General features: G+C 43.7%; 1 protein-coding gene across 10 annotated transcripts in view; it reads right to left on the minus strand.

The window, feature by feature from the left end:
* CDKAL1 (CDK5 regulatory subunit associated protein 1 like 1) overlaps positions 1-15,287 on the minus strand; it is a 790,924-nt gene that overhangs the window by 90,353 nt on the left and 685,284 nt on the right. For 7 of the 10 annotated variants that reach the window (XM_045056993.1, XM_023253542.2, XM_006931361.4 and 4 more), the window contains one exon: positions 8,541-9,648. The exons of 2 other annotated variants lie outside the window; for them this stretch is intronic. In XM_045056993.1, coding sequence (XP_044912928.1) covers positions 9,463-9,648 — 186 coding nt within the window. In that variant the 3' untranslated portion in view covers positions 8,541-9,462. 10 annotated transcript variants of the gene reach the window in all.

Genomic DNA, 15,287 nt, shown 5'->3' on the forward strand with positions numbered 1-15,287 from the left:
AGCCCAGTTTTTCTGGTCTCATAGATGTGACACGTTTTAATGTGGCAGTGGGCCAATAATCAGGAACTTAGCCTTTTCCTGTGAAGGTTGGAACTGAGGGTAGTGGGCCAGGAGTTGGTGTCTGTGGGCAGCAGAAGCCCTTCTCTTATATCTCAAATGACACCAAGTAGGGCTGTAGAAGTCATACTGGCTAAAAACAAAAACACAGACAAACAAACAAAACAAGACAAAAAGCCAGGAATATTTGTTCTCTAAGCATCACAGCCTGAGATGGTTATCGCAGGTGGCTTTTGGGTTAAGTATTCACATAAATTTATCGAGAAGAGAGCATATGAATCCTTAACTAAACAGGAGTATTAACAGGATCTGAGATGCAGAAGATCAAAACCAGAAAGCTGGAGTCACTCACTTGAATCACAGCAGATATACAGGGAAGGTAGCAGGTGCTGGAGGATATACGGTTGCTGGGACCCCGGAAGCTATTCGACGTGAAAATGCCAAAGCAAAGATTAAGGTTCAAAGATGCTGAACTTCAAAGAGAGGGGGCTGCCTCTTACTGAGGCATTTTCTTCATTAAAATAACGATGGACTCCACACATCTGGTTATGCGGTATGTGTTAGAGCAACGGGTGTAAGACCAACCAACCCCTGGTATTAGCAATACCCGTGTCAGTGACTGCGGTGACAAGAACCACCACCCGCTGGCTAAGCTGAGGTAGGCTCTCAGTTCTCCTGGAAATGGACAAGTGTAGTGGCTTAGCAGCAGATGAAAAACTCAAGGTGAAGCCTTGCTTCGTGGTCCTGAAAAAGTGGTTATTCCAGTGTGCATTTCCAAAAATGCCCGTATATGGTACCAGAAGAACCCACTGGTTGGAGCATCAACAGGAGAGCCAACTGTCCCCCACGCTGTCAACGCGTATCTTTCCAAACAGGCATCTCTTCAGAGCCTGCAATGCTTAGAAGTCTGTTTAGAAGCCTGGAGTGGCTCTTCCTTGACTATCAGCTAAAGTCTAGATTCCTTAGAACTGCATCAAAACTGGCATCAAAAAACTTCACAAATGTGACCTGAGACTTTAAAAAAATTTTTTTTAATCTTTATTTTTGAGAGAGAGAGAAAGAGCACGAGTGGGGGAAGGGCAGAGAGAGAGGGAGACACAGAATCCGAAGCAGGCTCCAGGCTCCCAGCTGTCAGCACAGAGCCCGATGCGGGGCTCGAACGCACAAACTATGAGATCGTGATCCGAGCCTAAGTCAGACGCTTAACTGACTGAGCCACCCAAGCACCCCAACCTGAGCTTATTTCTTAATATCTAGCTATACTCTTTCTCAAATTCACAGTGCACTTTTATACTGCAATTTGGCAAAATAAGCACAACAAAACATTTATCACTGAAACCATTTCTAAGTGCATAATTGAGTGGCATTAAATAAATCCACAGTGCTTGTGTATGTAAGCATCACCATTATCTTTTTACAAAATTGTTTCATCATACCCAACATAAACTCTGTACCCATTAAACAATAACTCCCTCTTTCCTCCTCCCCTCAGCTCCTGGCAACTCCTATTCTCCTTTCTGTATCTACGTACTTGTCTAGTCTAGGTAACTCCTAGAAGTGGTATCACACAGTATTTGTCCTTCTGTGTCTGGCTTATTTCACTAAGCATAATGTTTTCAAGGTTCATCCATGTTATAGCATGTTGTCGGGATTTCACTTCTTTTCAAGGTAACATTGTGTACTACGTTTTGTTTATGCATTCATCTATCAATGAAAATTTGAGTTGTTTCTACCTTTTGACTACTGTGCATAATGCTGCTAAGAACACTGGAATATAGGTATCCGTTAGAGTCCCTACGTTCTTTTGGATTATGTATGTAACTAGAATAGAACTGCCAGTCATATGGCAGTTCCAGGTTTCAATCTTGAAGAACTGCCAAGGTATTCTCCACAGTGGCTGACCCATTGTACATTGTCACCAATAACACGTAAGGGTTCCAACTTCTCTACACCATCAACATTTCTTTTGATGGCAGCCGTCTCAACAGGTACGAAGTAATAACTCACTGTGATTTGGGTTTGCATTTTCCCAATGTCTTAGCATATTGAGCATCTTTTCCTGTGCTTCTTGGCCACGTGTGTATCTTCTTTGGAGAAATGTCTACTCAAGTCCTTTACACAACTTTTAATTGGGTTGTTTAATTTTGGGTTGTTGAGTAATGTATATTCTGGCTATTAATCTCTTGTCAGAGATAGGATTTGCAAATATTTTCTCTCCCATTCTGTAGGCTTTGTGCTTTCTTGATAGCTTGATAGCTTTGTGCTTTCTTGTGTCCTTTGATGTACAAAGTTCTTAATTTTGATGAAGCCCCAAATTATTTTTGTTTCCTGTATTTTGGTATCACACGTATGAAATTATTACCAAATCTAAAGTCATGAAGAATTTCCCCAATGTTTTGTCTTCTAGAGGTTTTATAAATTTAGCTCTTAAGTTTATGCTGGTCGTTTAGCCCCTTTGAGTTAATTTTCATATATGGAGTAAGGTAAAAGTCCAACTTTATTGTTTTGTATGTGGATATACGGTTTTCCCAATACCATTTGTTGAAAAGACCGTCCTTTTTTACTGGTCTTGTCAAAAATCAATTGACCATATAAGTGAAAATTTTTTTCTGGGATTTCTATTCCATTCTATTGATCTGCATGTCTGTTCTTGTGCCAGGACCATACTGTTTTAATTATTGTAGCCATGTTGTCAGTTTTGAAGTTATTAAGTATTTGTTAGTCTTTGAATTTTATTTTTCTTTTTCAAGATTGTTCTGGCAATTGCATTCCATGTGAATTTGAGGGCTGGTTTTTCCATTTCTGCCAAAAAGGGGGGGGGGGCTGTTTTGATAGCAATTACATTGAATCTGTAGTTTGCATTAGGTAGTGTTGATATTTTAACATTAAGTCTTCTAGATGTGAACATAGGATATCTTTACATTTATTTAGATATAAAAAAACTTCCTTTCAGCAATGGTTTATAGTTTTCAGCATGCAAGTCTTTTAACTCCCTTGTTAGGTTTATTCTTCAGTATTTAATTCTTTAGATGTTATCGTAAATGGAATTGCTTTCTGACGTCTTTTTAAATGGCTCACTGCTGTGTATAGAAACACAACTGATTTGTGTGTGTTGATCTTACAATCTACAACTATGCTAAATTTATTAGGTCTAACAGCTTTCTCATGAATTCTTCCGGATTCGGTATACATGGGATCATGTCATCTGCAAATACAGTTTTACCTCTTCCTTTCCAATTTGGATGCCTTTTATTTATTTTTCTTGGCTAATAGCTCTCATTAGAACCTCTCGCACAATGTTTTATAGCAGCAGTAAAAAAAGGCACCCTTGTCTTGTTCCTGATCTTAGGGAGAAAACTTTTAATCTTTCACCACTGAGTATGGTGTGGGCTGTGTGTTTTCATAAATATCCTTTATGTTGAGGAGTTTCCCCTCTACTCCTAGTTTTCTAAGAGGTTTTTGTCATGTAAGGGTGCTGGATTTTGTCAAATGCTTTTGCTGTGTCAGTTGAGATGATCAAATGTTTTTTTTTTCCCCCTTCATTTTATTAGTGTGATATGTAATGTTGATTGATTTTATGTTGAACCACCCTTGCATTCCTGGGATGAATCCCACTAGGTCATGGTAGATAATCCTTTTAATATGCTATTGAAATCAACTTGCAGATCTGCTCAGTATTTTTGCATTTATATTCATGAGGGCCATTGGCTTTCAATTTTCTTTTCTTTATTTGGCTCTACCGTCAGGGTAATGCTGGCCCCAAAGAATGAGTTAGAAAGTATTCCTTCCTTTTTCATTTTGTTAAAGTGGATGAGAAGTACTGGTGTTAATTATTCTTTTTACGTTTCGTAGAATTCACTTGTGAATCCATTTGCTCCTGGACTTTCTTTTTTTTTGTTCATGCTGTTCAGGGGAAAGTCTAGCGTTTAAGGGAAGAAAGTCCTGCTGCGAGGCATTTTCTTAAGAGGGCCGAGTTCCACAAAAGAATTTTCCCAGGGACACCTACCAATGCACTTAGTTCAATCTAATCTTCACTCACCAGATGTTTAAATTACTTCTGGCTATTTCAAAACAGATCACACCTACAAGAGTAAAGGCATCACGCAAATTCATCCTGCAAGGGCAGAGACTCACAAGATAGCACCAGGAACTACATTCAGCAGTGAGTGCCATCAGAGTCATTCTAAAGTGACTCTGAGGGAGATAACACAACTTAAAAAGTAAGCTGTGGTTTGTAACTAGCCTCAATACTTATGCATACAGTATGTGGATGGTATGCTTTAGTTCCCAAAGGTTGGACCTAAGTATAACAAGTCCTAACTAAACAACATGCTTTATATTTATTTGAAATTCTCTCGCTCTGTTTAAAAACCACATGTGTCTTATTCCCTTTTATGGAAATTGGGGGTAAAAACAAGTTAAAAGCTTGGATGTTGGAATCAGTCTGGAATAACATCTATAGTTACTGTTATTAAGTAGGCATATTAAAAGCAGGTTACATAAACCTAGGTGTTAAAATTTGTAGTTCTTTAGGCTTTTCTGAATTCCAGGTTTTCTCTGACCTTGATCCAAGGTTGTATTTTTTACAATGTATATTGTATTTTAAAAATACAATGTAAAATGTATTTTTAAAATGTATATTTTAAATATATATATATGCATGCATATATATATGTATATTTACATATTTTTTTCCTGGGCACTTGCCCATCAGTATTCATAAGTGTATTCAGATGTCCATAAACCAGGAGGACTGCAAGAGGCCAAATGAAACTCTTTGCTTCAAACTCTACACAGTTGGGATGTTTTGGCTATGGAACCCCAGGAAACAGTACTGGTAGGAAATAATTGACAGAAAACTAATGAAGAATAATAGCGTCTGCATTTCCTTTTACCCCCAAGGCAGGGTGGGGGAGGGTATGACTTCTAGGTCTCCTATTAGTCTGCTTGCTCCTTTCATCTTTGGCCGCAGAAAATCTCCTTCTTGATCTCAGATCGGCCACCCAAATCTGTGCCCCACACCGTTCATTAATTTGATCTCCTCAAATACAGCTGCGATCCATTTTCTTTGAATTTTTCTTCCTTTGCTGCATTTGTTAGAATTAGAGCTTAAGTCCCTTGAGGCAAGAATCTTTTTATTCCACATGTAATTCTTTTGGGTGGTCGTGAGTTAATATCAGAATTGAAAACCACCTCGCCCTATTTATAAAATTGGTTTGCATGTGTAAATGGCTAAAGTAATCATGGAAAGGGGAAAAAAAAAACTGTGTGTGCCAAGGACGTACTGCTTGATACACGTGACCCCATTTCAGCTTTCAATGACCCTGCGGTGGGATCGTGTCCCTATTTTACATGAGCTTCAGAAAGTGACCTGGCTGCAACTTAACCCGAACTTTTGCTGATGGCAAAAACCTCACGCTCTTTCCCTAAACTCTCTGCCTCCAATTTGCACTGAGGTCTGAACCTAGCTGGTTCAGATCCTTGACTCCTTTATGGTTTCTTAACTCAAATTTTATAGTTTCAACACCATAAATGCTAGCTCGGTGGAAAGGCAAGTGCCAATTCATCAAACACGTGCTATTCATAAATTAAAAAACTAAAAAAAAAAATATTTTGACAAATAGTTACGACCCCAGATTAAACATAAATTTGGCATGGATCCCAAAAAGGTTGCCCTATAGAGCTGAGGTTTTCAAGCTTTCTTTTCTTTTTTTTCTTTTCTTAACATTTATTTTTGAGACAGAGAGAGAGAGAGAGACAGACAGACAGACAGACAGACACAGAGCATGAGCAGTGGAGGGGCAGAGAGGGAGGAGACACAGAATCTGAAGCAGACTCCAGGCTCCGAGCTGTCAGTACCAAGCGGACACAGGGTTCGAACCCACGATCCGTGAGATCATGACCTGAGCCGAAGTGGGACACAAGAGAATGAGGCACCAAGAAGCCCCGGTTCTGAAGCTTTCTTGACTCGTGGCACCCCTAGACCAAAAGAAACAGCTAACCATTCTCTTTACTAAGTAGGTAGGTACTAACAACTTAGTACATACTTGTGTCTTACTATCTTACAAAATCTGTGTGAAAAAATACAAGTATATTGAAATACATAGTTCTTTTATTCCAAACTTACCATAATTACTTAACGGAAGCTGTGCATCTATGGGGCACTGCACAACTTCTCAAACCTTGAAACAGAATCATCTGCGGTTCTTGTTCCACATTTTCACTTGATACTTGCTTTTTGTCACAGCAACTGCCTAAAATCCAGCCTTAAACATGGCACCTTCAAAAAGCGTGCACCCCAATGCTGAAACTGAACCATTTTGAGCGAGTAGTTTGCACAGTATCTGACAGACGTCGGTGTTTCCCTCAAAACTTTAAGATATCCTGGGGTGCCTCAGGGGCCAGGCAAATCTTAAGAATATCTTTTTCCCCTCTCTTCTTTCCTCTCGCTCTCTTTTCCTCCCCTCCCCTCCCTCCCTCTTTCCCTTCCTTTGCTTTCTTCTATGTTTGTTTTATAATGATAAAACCTCTTAAAGCTTCATTTGTAACTCCAACCCTCTCTTTATGACTAAAAATTTCAACCTGGCTTGAAGTCGGCAGAAAAGCATGTTTTGACTGAAAGACATATGGGAATCTGATGTTTAGACACATTTTCCCAGAAACAAAGTTTTCACCAAAGAATATTTTACAGGATCCTAATGACTACCTTACACTTGATGAACCAAGGAAGATGGAATGAAAGAGGGAGAGGGAGTGGAAGGAAGGGAAAAGAAACTTGATCAATAAATCTTATGTAAACGCGTGATGGTGGGAGGTGGGGTCTCTGGGAGCTGAATGGGTCCCGAGGGTGGAGTCCTCACAAATGGGAGACTTGGAGAGCTCTCTCACCCCTTCTACCGTGGGAGGCGCACAAGCAGACGATGAAGCAGGAAGTGAGCCCTCACGAAATACTAAATCTCCCCAGGGCCCTGATCTTGGACTTCCTAGTCTACACAATCAGGAGAAATAGATTTCTGCTGGTGAAAAGCCGCGCAGTCTACGGTGGTGTTAACAGCGGCCTGAATGAACCGAGACGGATCCCTTCAGAGTTTCCTTTTCGGCAGGAGAGATGACATTAAAAAACCCAAAAAAGACTTTGGTCCTAAAAGCAAACATGAAAAGAAAATAGGCACAACAGGAACTATGCTTACAAACTGCAAGTCGACTGTCCTATCGTGGCTGACTTTTTTTCGAAGTTTCTTTCTTTCTTTGGAGAGAGAGAGAACGAACAGGGGAGGGGCACAGAGAGAGGTAGAGAGACTCCAAGCAGGCCGCACACCGTCAGCGCGGAGTCTGACGGAGGCTCGAACTCAAGAAGCGTGAGCCTTAGTTGGCCACCCAGAGGCCCCGTGGCTGACTTTTTGTTTGAATCGGGACAGTCTATGTTATGCTATGCTGACAACTCCCAGTCTCAGTGGCTTAAGCCAACAAAAGTTCCTTTCTTGTTCTACACCTGTCTAGCACGTCTACACCTGCTCCTTGCACTCCCTCGGGGACCTCATCGTGACACGTGTGCCTGTAATCACCCTCGTGGCGGGAAGAGTGCATGGCCACCCAACACGTCCGCCTCAAAGACACGACCCTTCCGCTCCCACTGCCTTGGCCACGGCCAACGCCGGTCACGAGGCCAGGCTGAACTCCAGGCCGATGGGAGACGCACGGCAGCCGTATGGGCCGGGAGGGGAGGACGTGGAAAGGTGAGAGCTCTCCTGCCGTCCAAACCTGCTCCTGCAGCACCCCCCCCCCCCCCCGCCGGGCTCGTCCTGTCCACAGGAGAAGGATCTCGTCAGCGACCACCACACCCGCTTCCTCCTCCCTCCCTCCCTCCAGCAGGACGTCATGGAAAAACCGCAAGCTGGATTTTCAGGCCACAGCCACCCCGCTGGCCAACTGGTCACCAGGACGGTAAATGAGATCACGTGCGGTCTGGTCCCCACTGCAGGGCTTTTTATGCTTTCTGAACCGAAGAGCTGAATGAGGTTGCATCCCGGCTGGGGGGAAGGAAACAGTGGAAGTGGGGAGGGGGGCACCCTGTGTGGCTGAAACAATTCTTGAGAATCCCCGCCCGTGGCTGGTGAGGGGCGCTGGGGCTGTTACAGGATGGCCGTCATGCTTTCACGCAAAGGACAAATGAAGGAAGGAGAGTGGAGGCAAGAAAAAGCATACAGCAGGAGGGGGGAGTAGAAGGGCAAGAGTGGGGAAAGGGTGGGGGGGGACAGGAGCACCGTTCTGGTCTCCAGTCAGTGACAGGCACAAAGTTCTTAAGCCCCGTACCGCGTGACTCCAGGCTGTCGCGCAGGGTGAGCCCAAATGCATGCTCCGCTGGGGACCCTGGGAGGGACACGGGCAGGTCCTCCGCATTTGAAACCTGACTTCCTCTTAGAAGCACATGCTGGGTTTGGAGAAATGTACCGACACTGGTTTTGTTTTCCAAACTCACCAACTGATGACATAATTAAATTTTATTTGGATGCCTCGAAAGACATAAAAGGCTGAAACATTTTGACATAAAAAGAAGAGCTGAACAGGGTATGAGTTTAAAGATGAAGCGTCCTATGGTAACCAGAGGGCACCCGATTTCCCTGTGACTCCATATCGTCTAAGTAACATTTAAATTCTGATGTTCGTAAGATTGCTTAATAAGTCAACTCCTTTCACGTAATAAGTCACTGTATTTAGTAAAGGCCAGTGATGTCAGGTAGAAATAAATATTTGATGTCACCGATCAGAAACGTCAGAAAAGGGGCACAGCTGGTTTTAGACAAATCGTTTTTGAAAGTTTGCAGGTGCTGAAGACGTGGGGGGATTCCTTGCACTTGTCAAAAACGTCGCCGAGAGCCCTGGAACTGGCGACTCTCCCTGTGTCTTCCAAAAGAATTCTTGCTTCCAAATGCAGGTTTGTCTATAAACTTTTCAGGAACACATCTGCTGTGAAAAATAAGATGTTCGTAGCACCGGGACTCCAAACAAAGCAGAGAGAGAAAGATACATTTTTTAAAGGTTTATTGAAATTCAAAATTCTTCCCACACAAGGAAAAGAGGACTGTGTAATTAGGTTCTGACTTGAAGACAAGAGGTTGAAAGAAAATGCAACCCCTTGCATTTCTTGCCACAAATAAACCAAAAGGAGCTTAATTTAAAAGATATTCCATGGCAACAGTTAGTAGGTTTTAGGTCAAATAACCAATGGCCCAACTCCACGAGAGACACAATCAGCCTCATTAAAAAGTGTGGCTGGAGCAGAGGCAGGGAGACCAGGATAAATGACGGCTCTTGGAGTACTGATGTGATTGCTGTTCTGTTCACTGAAGATTTTAATTAGAAATTTATTCTTCTTCTCCGATGTTTCATTTAGTTGTGTTTTCATTAGAGATTTTGACAAAAAAAGGCGAGAAGAAGAGCCAACAGAGCCAGGCCCACGGACACCCTCAGTGCACGGTCTCGACGGAGATTTTGCAAGCAGAGGGCCATCCTGGAGCTCGCGAAGTCTCGCCCGACGGCAGAAGTGTGGGATACTGAACTCGGGTGATTCCCAAGCCTATTTCTGAATTCCTAGGAAGACGGAAACATAGAGGGGGGAAAAAAAAGATTTAAAAGATGCAAACAAGCCCTACTGTGATGACAGTCAAATAATGAGTCCCTATACAAGGAGCTTTTTTGTCTTTATTGAGATGCAACGACACAGAACATTGTTATCGTTCAGGTGTACAACCTCATCGTGTTTTGTATGTTCCAAAATGGCTACCACAAGAAGTCTAGTTAACATCGACTACCACGCATAGTTACAATTTTATTCTTGTGACAACTTTTAGGATTTACTCTCTTAGCAACTTTCAAATATACAACTCAGTATTGTTAACTACAGTCACCACACTGCACAGTATGTCCCCAGGGCTCATTCACACTATAACTGGAGGTTTGCGCCTTTTAACCACCTTCGGGCATTTGCCCATCCCCACCCCAATCCATCTGTTCTCTGTAATTATGAGCTTGTTTTGTTTTTTTAAAGATTCCACATGTAACTGAGCCCATACAGCATTTGTCCTTGTCTGACTTATTTCACTTACCATATTGCCCTAAAGGTTCATCCATGCTGTTGCAAATGGTAACGTTTCCCTCTTTTTATGGCTGAATAATATTCTGTTACATACATATATATATATCATGCCACATCTTCTCCATCCATTTATCCGATGGACACATAGGCTGTTTCCATACCTTGGTTACTATAAATAAGGCTACAGTGAACACAGGGGGGTTAGTGTTTTCATTTTCTTCAGATAAACACACAGAAGAGGAACTGCTGCTGGATCATATGGCAGTTCTGTTTTTAATTTTTTGAGGACCCTCCAGACTGTTTTCCACGGTGGCTGCACCAGTTTGCATTCCTACCAACAGTGCCCTTTTCTTCACATCCTCGCCAATGCTTGTTATTTCTTGTCTTTTTGATATAACAACCATTCTAACAGGTATGAGGTGTCACTGTGGTTTTCATTTGCGTTTCCCTGATGATTAGTGATGTTTAAGTGCCTCTCATGTACCTGTCGGCCATCTGTATGTCTTCTGTGGAAAAATATCTACTCAGATCCTCTGCCCCTTTTGTAATCAGATTGTTTTTTTTGCTAGTGACTTGTAGGAGTTCTTTATATATCTTGGTTATTATTCCCTTATCACATATCAGATAGATGATTTGTAAATATTTTCTCCATTCAGTAGGTTGCCTTTTTGTTTTGTTGCTGGTTTGCTTTGCTGTGCAGAAGCTTTTTAGCTTGATGTAAGAAGCAGCTATCACTTAGTTACTCCTTCAACAGAGACACATTCAGACATGCACCATGGGCCAGATGGCCTCAAGTTAGGTATGGGGAAATCACATTTCCTTTCCTGGAAGTGTCAGACCAAATTGATGATTTTCCAGATTATACACAACATATACGAGACAGAGTGTGCGTTTATGGAGAATCAAGGCAGAATTCATGAAGCATAACGTTTATGTAGAGTGGAATCATAGGAAAAACGTTAACTTTTAGGGATGCAACCACATCCACTCAGCAAAAGAAGGACAGAGGACAAACTGTGGAAGCCATTTGATTCCACAAACGTATCCCTCAGGGTGGAGATTTCCAGCCGGGGCCCTGCTGCAGGAGGGCTGCCCCAAACTTGAAGAGGGGTCTGAAGGGGTCTCGGCGGCCAGAGGGACGGGCCCTTCACATGCGGCTCCGTTACTCCGCTGGGCAGTGTAGCCACTACCACTTTCTCTGTGTGCCAGGCATGGACAAGGTCAGAAAGTCCTGCTTGGAAGGAGCACGAAGAGTGAGAAGCCACCACCACACTGCTTTTTAGGTGGTCTCTGTTCCCTGATGCTTCTTCCTGGGGATGCAGAGGAGTAGGTGGGGAGGCACCTGGCTGCTCTCAAGATGGCTCTGGTTTTGTAAAGTGTAATTTTAATTCTATTATATAAGATTTCCGCCTTGTGTACAGGCTTTAGAATCGGTGCCTCCCCTTCTGAAACGTGAAACAACATTTTGAGGGAGGGGGAGGGAGCAGGGGAGGAGGGGAAGGATGTGGGGAAGAAGAGCACGGGTGGGAGGAACAAAGTAGGGGGAGAGGGGGCGACCCAGAGGCAGGACAGCATAAGGCATGTCCGTGGAAGAACGCGTGGAGAAATACACAGAAGCACACATTATTTTGCTTATTCTTTCCTCCCAAGCTCCCCAAGAACCCCCTGCTGACACCTTCGTCCTCTGCGTGGGAAGTGCGGGCTGCAGCTGGGCCAGCAGAGGCACTGGAACCGCACGCCGGAAAGGAACAGAGGCAGGAATGGGCAGGGTCTGTGGAAGGGTGGGGAGAGAACGAGAGGAGAGGGTCCAGTGACAAGCTGAGGTGGGAGGTGACGGACACCTTCGTTAGGATGCTGGCAGGAGGCATGGATAGGATGGACGGTGGACTTTGGGTGGAGAACCAACAGGACGTGTGTTCAGATGAGTTAATGAGAGGTGCCAAGACTAGGAATGGGGAAATAAAAAATCACCTTTACAATCCAGCCTCCACTGCCTAATACTTCCATGTGACGGATGTGCAACAATTCTTGCTTTGACTGTAGGAAGCTAATTGCAAAGTCACCGAAACTGTTAACCACAAGGATAAATCTCTCGACCCAATGGCAGTCGAATCGCTATTTGCTTCGGCACCCCATAGGTATCTGGGCTGATGCCCTGCATGGTCTGTCCCTCAACAAGGGACGTGCACCCCAAAAGATGGAGCTCTCCTCCCCCGAGGCAGCGGGGGCGGCGGCCAGAGCACAGAGGTGCACCCAAACCTGCCTGCACCCCAGAAGACCATCCTCTTGTGCATCCGGCTTTCTGTGTGATGTGCTAGGGTTAAGAACATGTGGACAAACTTTTATTTTGACTAAAAGTAGTCTTGGGGCGCCTGGGTGGCTCAGTCAGTTGAGTGTCTGACTTCAACTGGGTCATGATCTCACAATTTGTGGGTTCGAGCCCCGCATCGGGCTCTGTGCTGACAGCTCGGAGCCTGGAGCCTGCTTCGGATTCTGTGTCCCCCCCTCTGTCTGCCCCTCCACCACTCACACTCTGTCTCAAAAACTAAACATTAAAAAAATTAAAAGTAAAGTAATAAAACTGAAATTAAATAAAAAAAAAATAAAAGTCCTCTATCTCAAGGACAGCACTCATATGGATGCACTACAATGACATCAACAATGGGACTTTTTCCAACGCAGGGAGGCTGTCTAACTCACCTCTGGCCTCTTGAAACTGCACAACTACAGGTATAGAGCAGGGACTCAGTAAATGTTTAGCAGTGAATCAGTGAATGAATGAATGAATGAATGGGGGGGTGTGTAATCCAGATGAGATCCAACCGGTCAGAAAGATGCCTTTCCGTGTCCCTGGTAACCGACGCGGCCTATGATGTGTTCAGGGAACTAATCTACACGAATCCTAAAACCTCGCCTCTAGAAATTAAATCAACGCTTCTTCAGTTCGGGTTTAGAAGACCATAACTAAGACTACAGACCGCTCCCCAGAGAAATGTGGAGGTCCCCGTGCACATCTGCACGCAGCCCCCCGTCACGCTTCACGCTGTATGACCTCAGGAGGATCACAGACACCCTCACCCAGGAGTAGATCTGGATAACACAAAGACGGAAGCTTTCTTTTTAAGAAAAAAATATGAATACAAAATTAAGTACAGGGCCCTGGAAGGGGGCCCTCAAAGAGAGGCTCTGAAACGAAACCTCTCCCAGCTTCTAGAAATATCCACCTCTGTTCCACCCCAGGCTCTGAATGCTGGACCTTGGTGCTGCACCTGCCATTCAAGGAGGTGTCACTTGGTGATCGCTGCTGCCAGCTGGGGCAGGGGTCAGGCTGACCTGGGCAGGGCGAGGTGCATCTCAAAGCCTTACGCATTTAGTTGAGCTTATAAAACATTCTGCTTTACAAAGCTGCAGTGCAGGTAACATGCCTGTGCTCTCAGCCTGAAAAAAACCCCTCGGCTTCTGACGGTTTCACAACATTTCTTCTTCTTCTAACTCATTTGCCATAAAATTGCTCAAAATATGAAAGTTACTTATTAAACGACCATAGTGGGTCAGCTGTAGTTGTAGTCAACATAGCCATTTTTTCCCCTGGGTATTACTCAACCCCCCCCCCCCCCAACACCCCCATCACATACCAAACACACCAGAATATAAAGTGCTCTGGTGACAGGCCGCCCTCCTGTTCCTAGTGGCCACGTCTGCACCACAGAATCGCACACGAGCTCCAGGAAGCCCACCTCACCTGCCAGTCTCCCTCAGATCAAAACACAGCAGGAGAAGGAAGATTTAGTCTGTCTACTGCACTGTGCGTCTTTTATTGTCTTCACCTTTTACCGATTCAAGACCTTGATTAAAAGAGTCTGATGATGTATTTTTAAATATAAGGTTGAAAAAAAAAGGTTTCTCAGAAGACAGTAATCAGCAGGCAGCGAGCTCTGCGTCTTTCAGCTGTCACTATTGCTGTGGCACTGAAAGGAAAGAAACTTGAAAATACAGGAAACAGAAGGACTTTCTCATCAAGTCCAAGATGCTCAAACACAGCAGACCTCTACACAGTGAGAAGGAGCATTCACGAGTAGGAAATAACACGGCATTCCTAGAACGCAGTTAAAATAAAAAGTGCTTATAGGTGAGGTGACGATCAATACCCAATCGTGAGGTAAAAGTTTACGTGTGCACGTGTGCACGACTGACTGCACGCAGAGAACAATGCGTGTAAGTGACTTAGAGAAAAAGTTAGTATGGTCAATAGTTCCGGAAAGTAGAGAGAAGGCTCCAACCCTCCCTAAACTTCTTTTTAAAAAACATTTTTTTAAATGTTTATTATTATTATTATTTTTTTGAGAGACAGAGCACAAGCAGGAGAAGGGAAAGGAAGCACAAGAGAGAGGGAAGACACAGAATCCAAAGCAGGCTTCAGGCTCTGAGCTGTCAGCACAGAGCCTGATGTGGGGCTCGAACTCACAAACCATGAGATCATGACCTGAGATGAAGTCGGATGCTTAACCGACTGAGCCACCCAGGCACCCCATTCCTCCCTAAACTTCTTTAACATTACTGCCAAAAGTCAGTGGGGCTCCTGGGTGGCTCAGTTGGTTGAGTGTCTCACTCTTCACTTTGGCTCAGGTCACGATCTCAGGGTTGTGAACTTGAGCCCCACGATGGGCTCCGCACTGAGTGTGGAGCCTACTTAAGATTCTCTCTCTCTCCCCCTTCCTCTCCCCCTCTCTCCCTCTCTCTCTCTCCCCCTCCCTTCCTCTGCCCCCTCCCCACCTTGCTCACTCTCCAAAAAAAATAAAAAGAACTAAATCTTTAAAACAACATTATTACCAAAGCTTATTAATTCTTGAAGTTCAAGACGCACTTCTCTCTCTCAAACTATAACGCACCCAATATGAGAAATTTTACTGCTTATTAAAACTAAACAAACACCAACTCTCAAACTTACACTTTTTAAGAAATAAAACTCCACTTACAAATGCCTTTTTTGAAACAGACAGAAATTTGAAAGGAGGTAGGATGTGACCTTTGTTCAATAAAGATCCTTATATTTATCCAGTTATAACAAACTAAGGACAACTCTGAGAAAGTGTTAACTTGGATTAAGATGGGCTCTTTCCCCCCCTTGTAAATC

The sequence above is a fragment of the Felis catus genome, chromosome B2, assembly GCF_018350175.1.
Source record: "Felis catus isolate Fca126 chromosome B2, F.catus_Fca126_mat1.0, whole genome shotgun sequence".
Classification (NCBI taxonomy): domain Eukaryota; kingdom Metazoa; phylum Chordata; class Mammalia; order Carnivora; family Felidae; genus Felis; species Felis catus.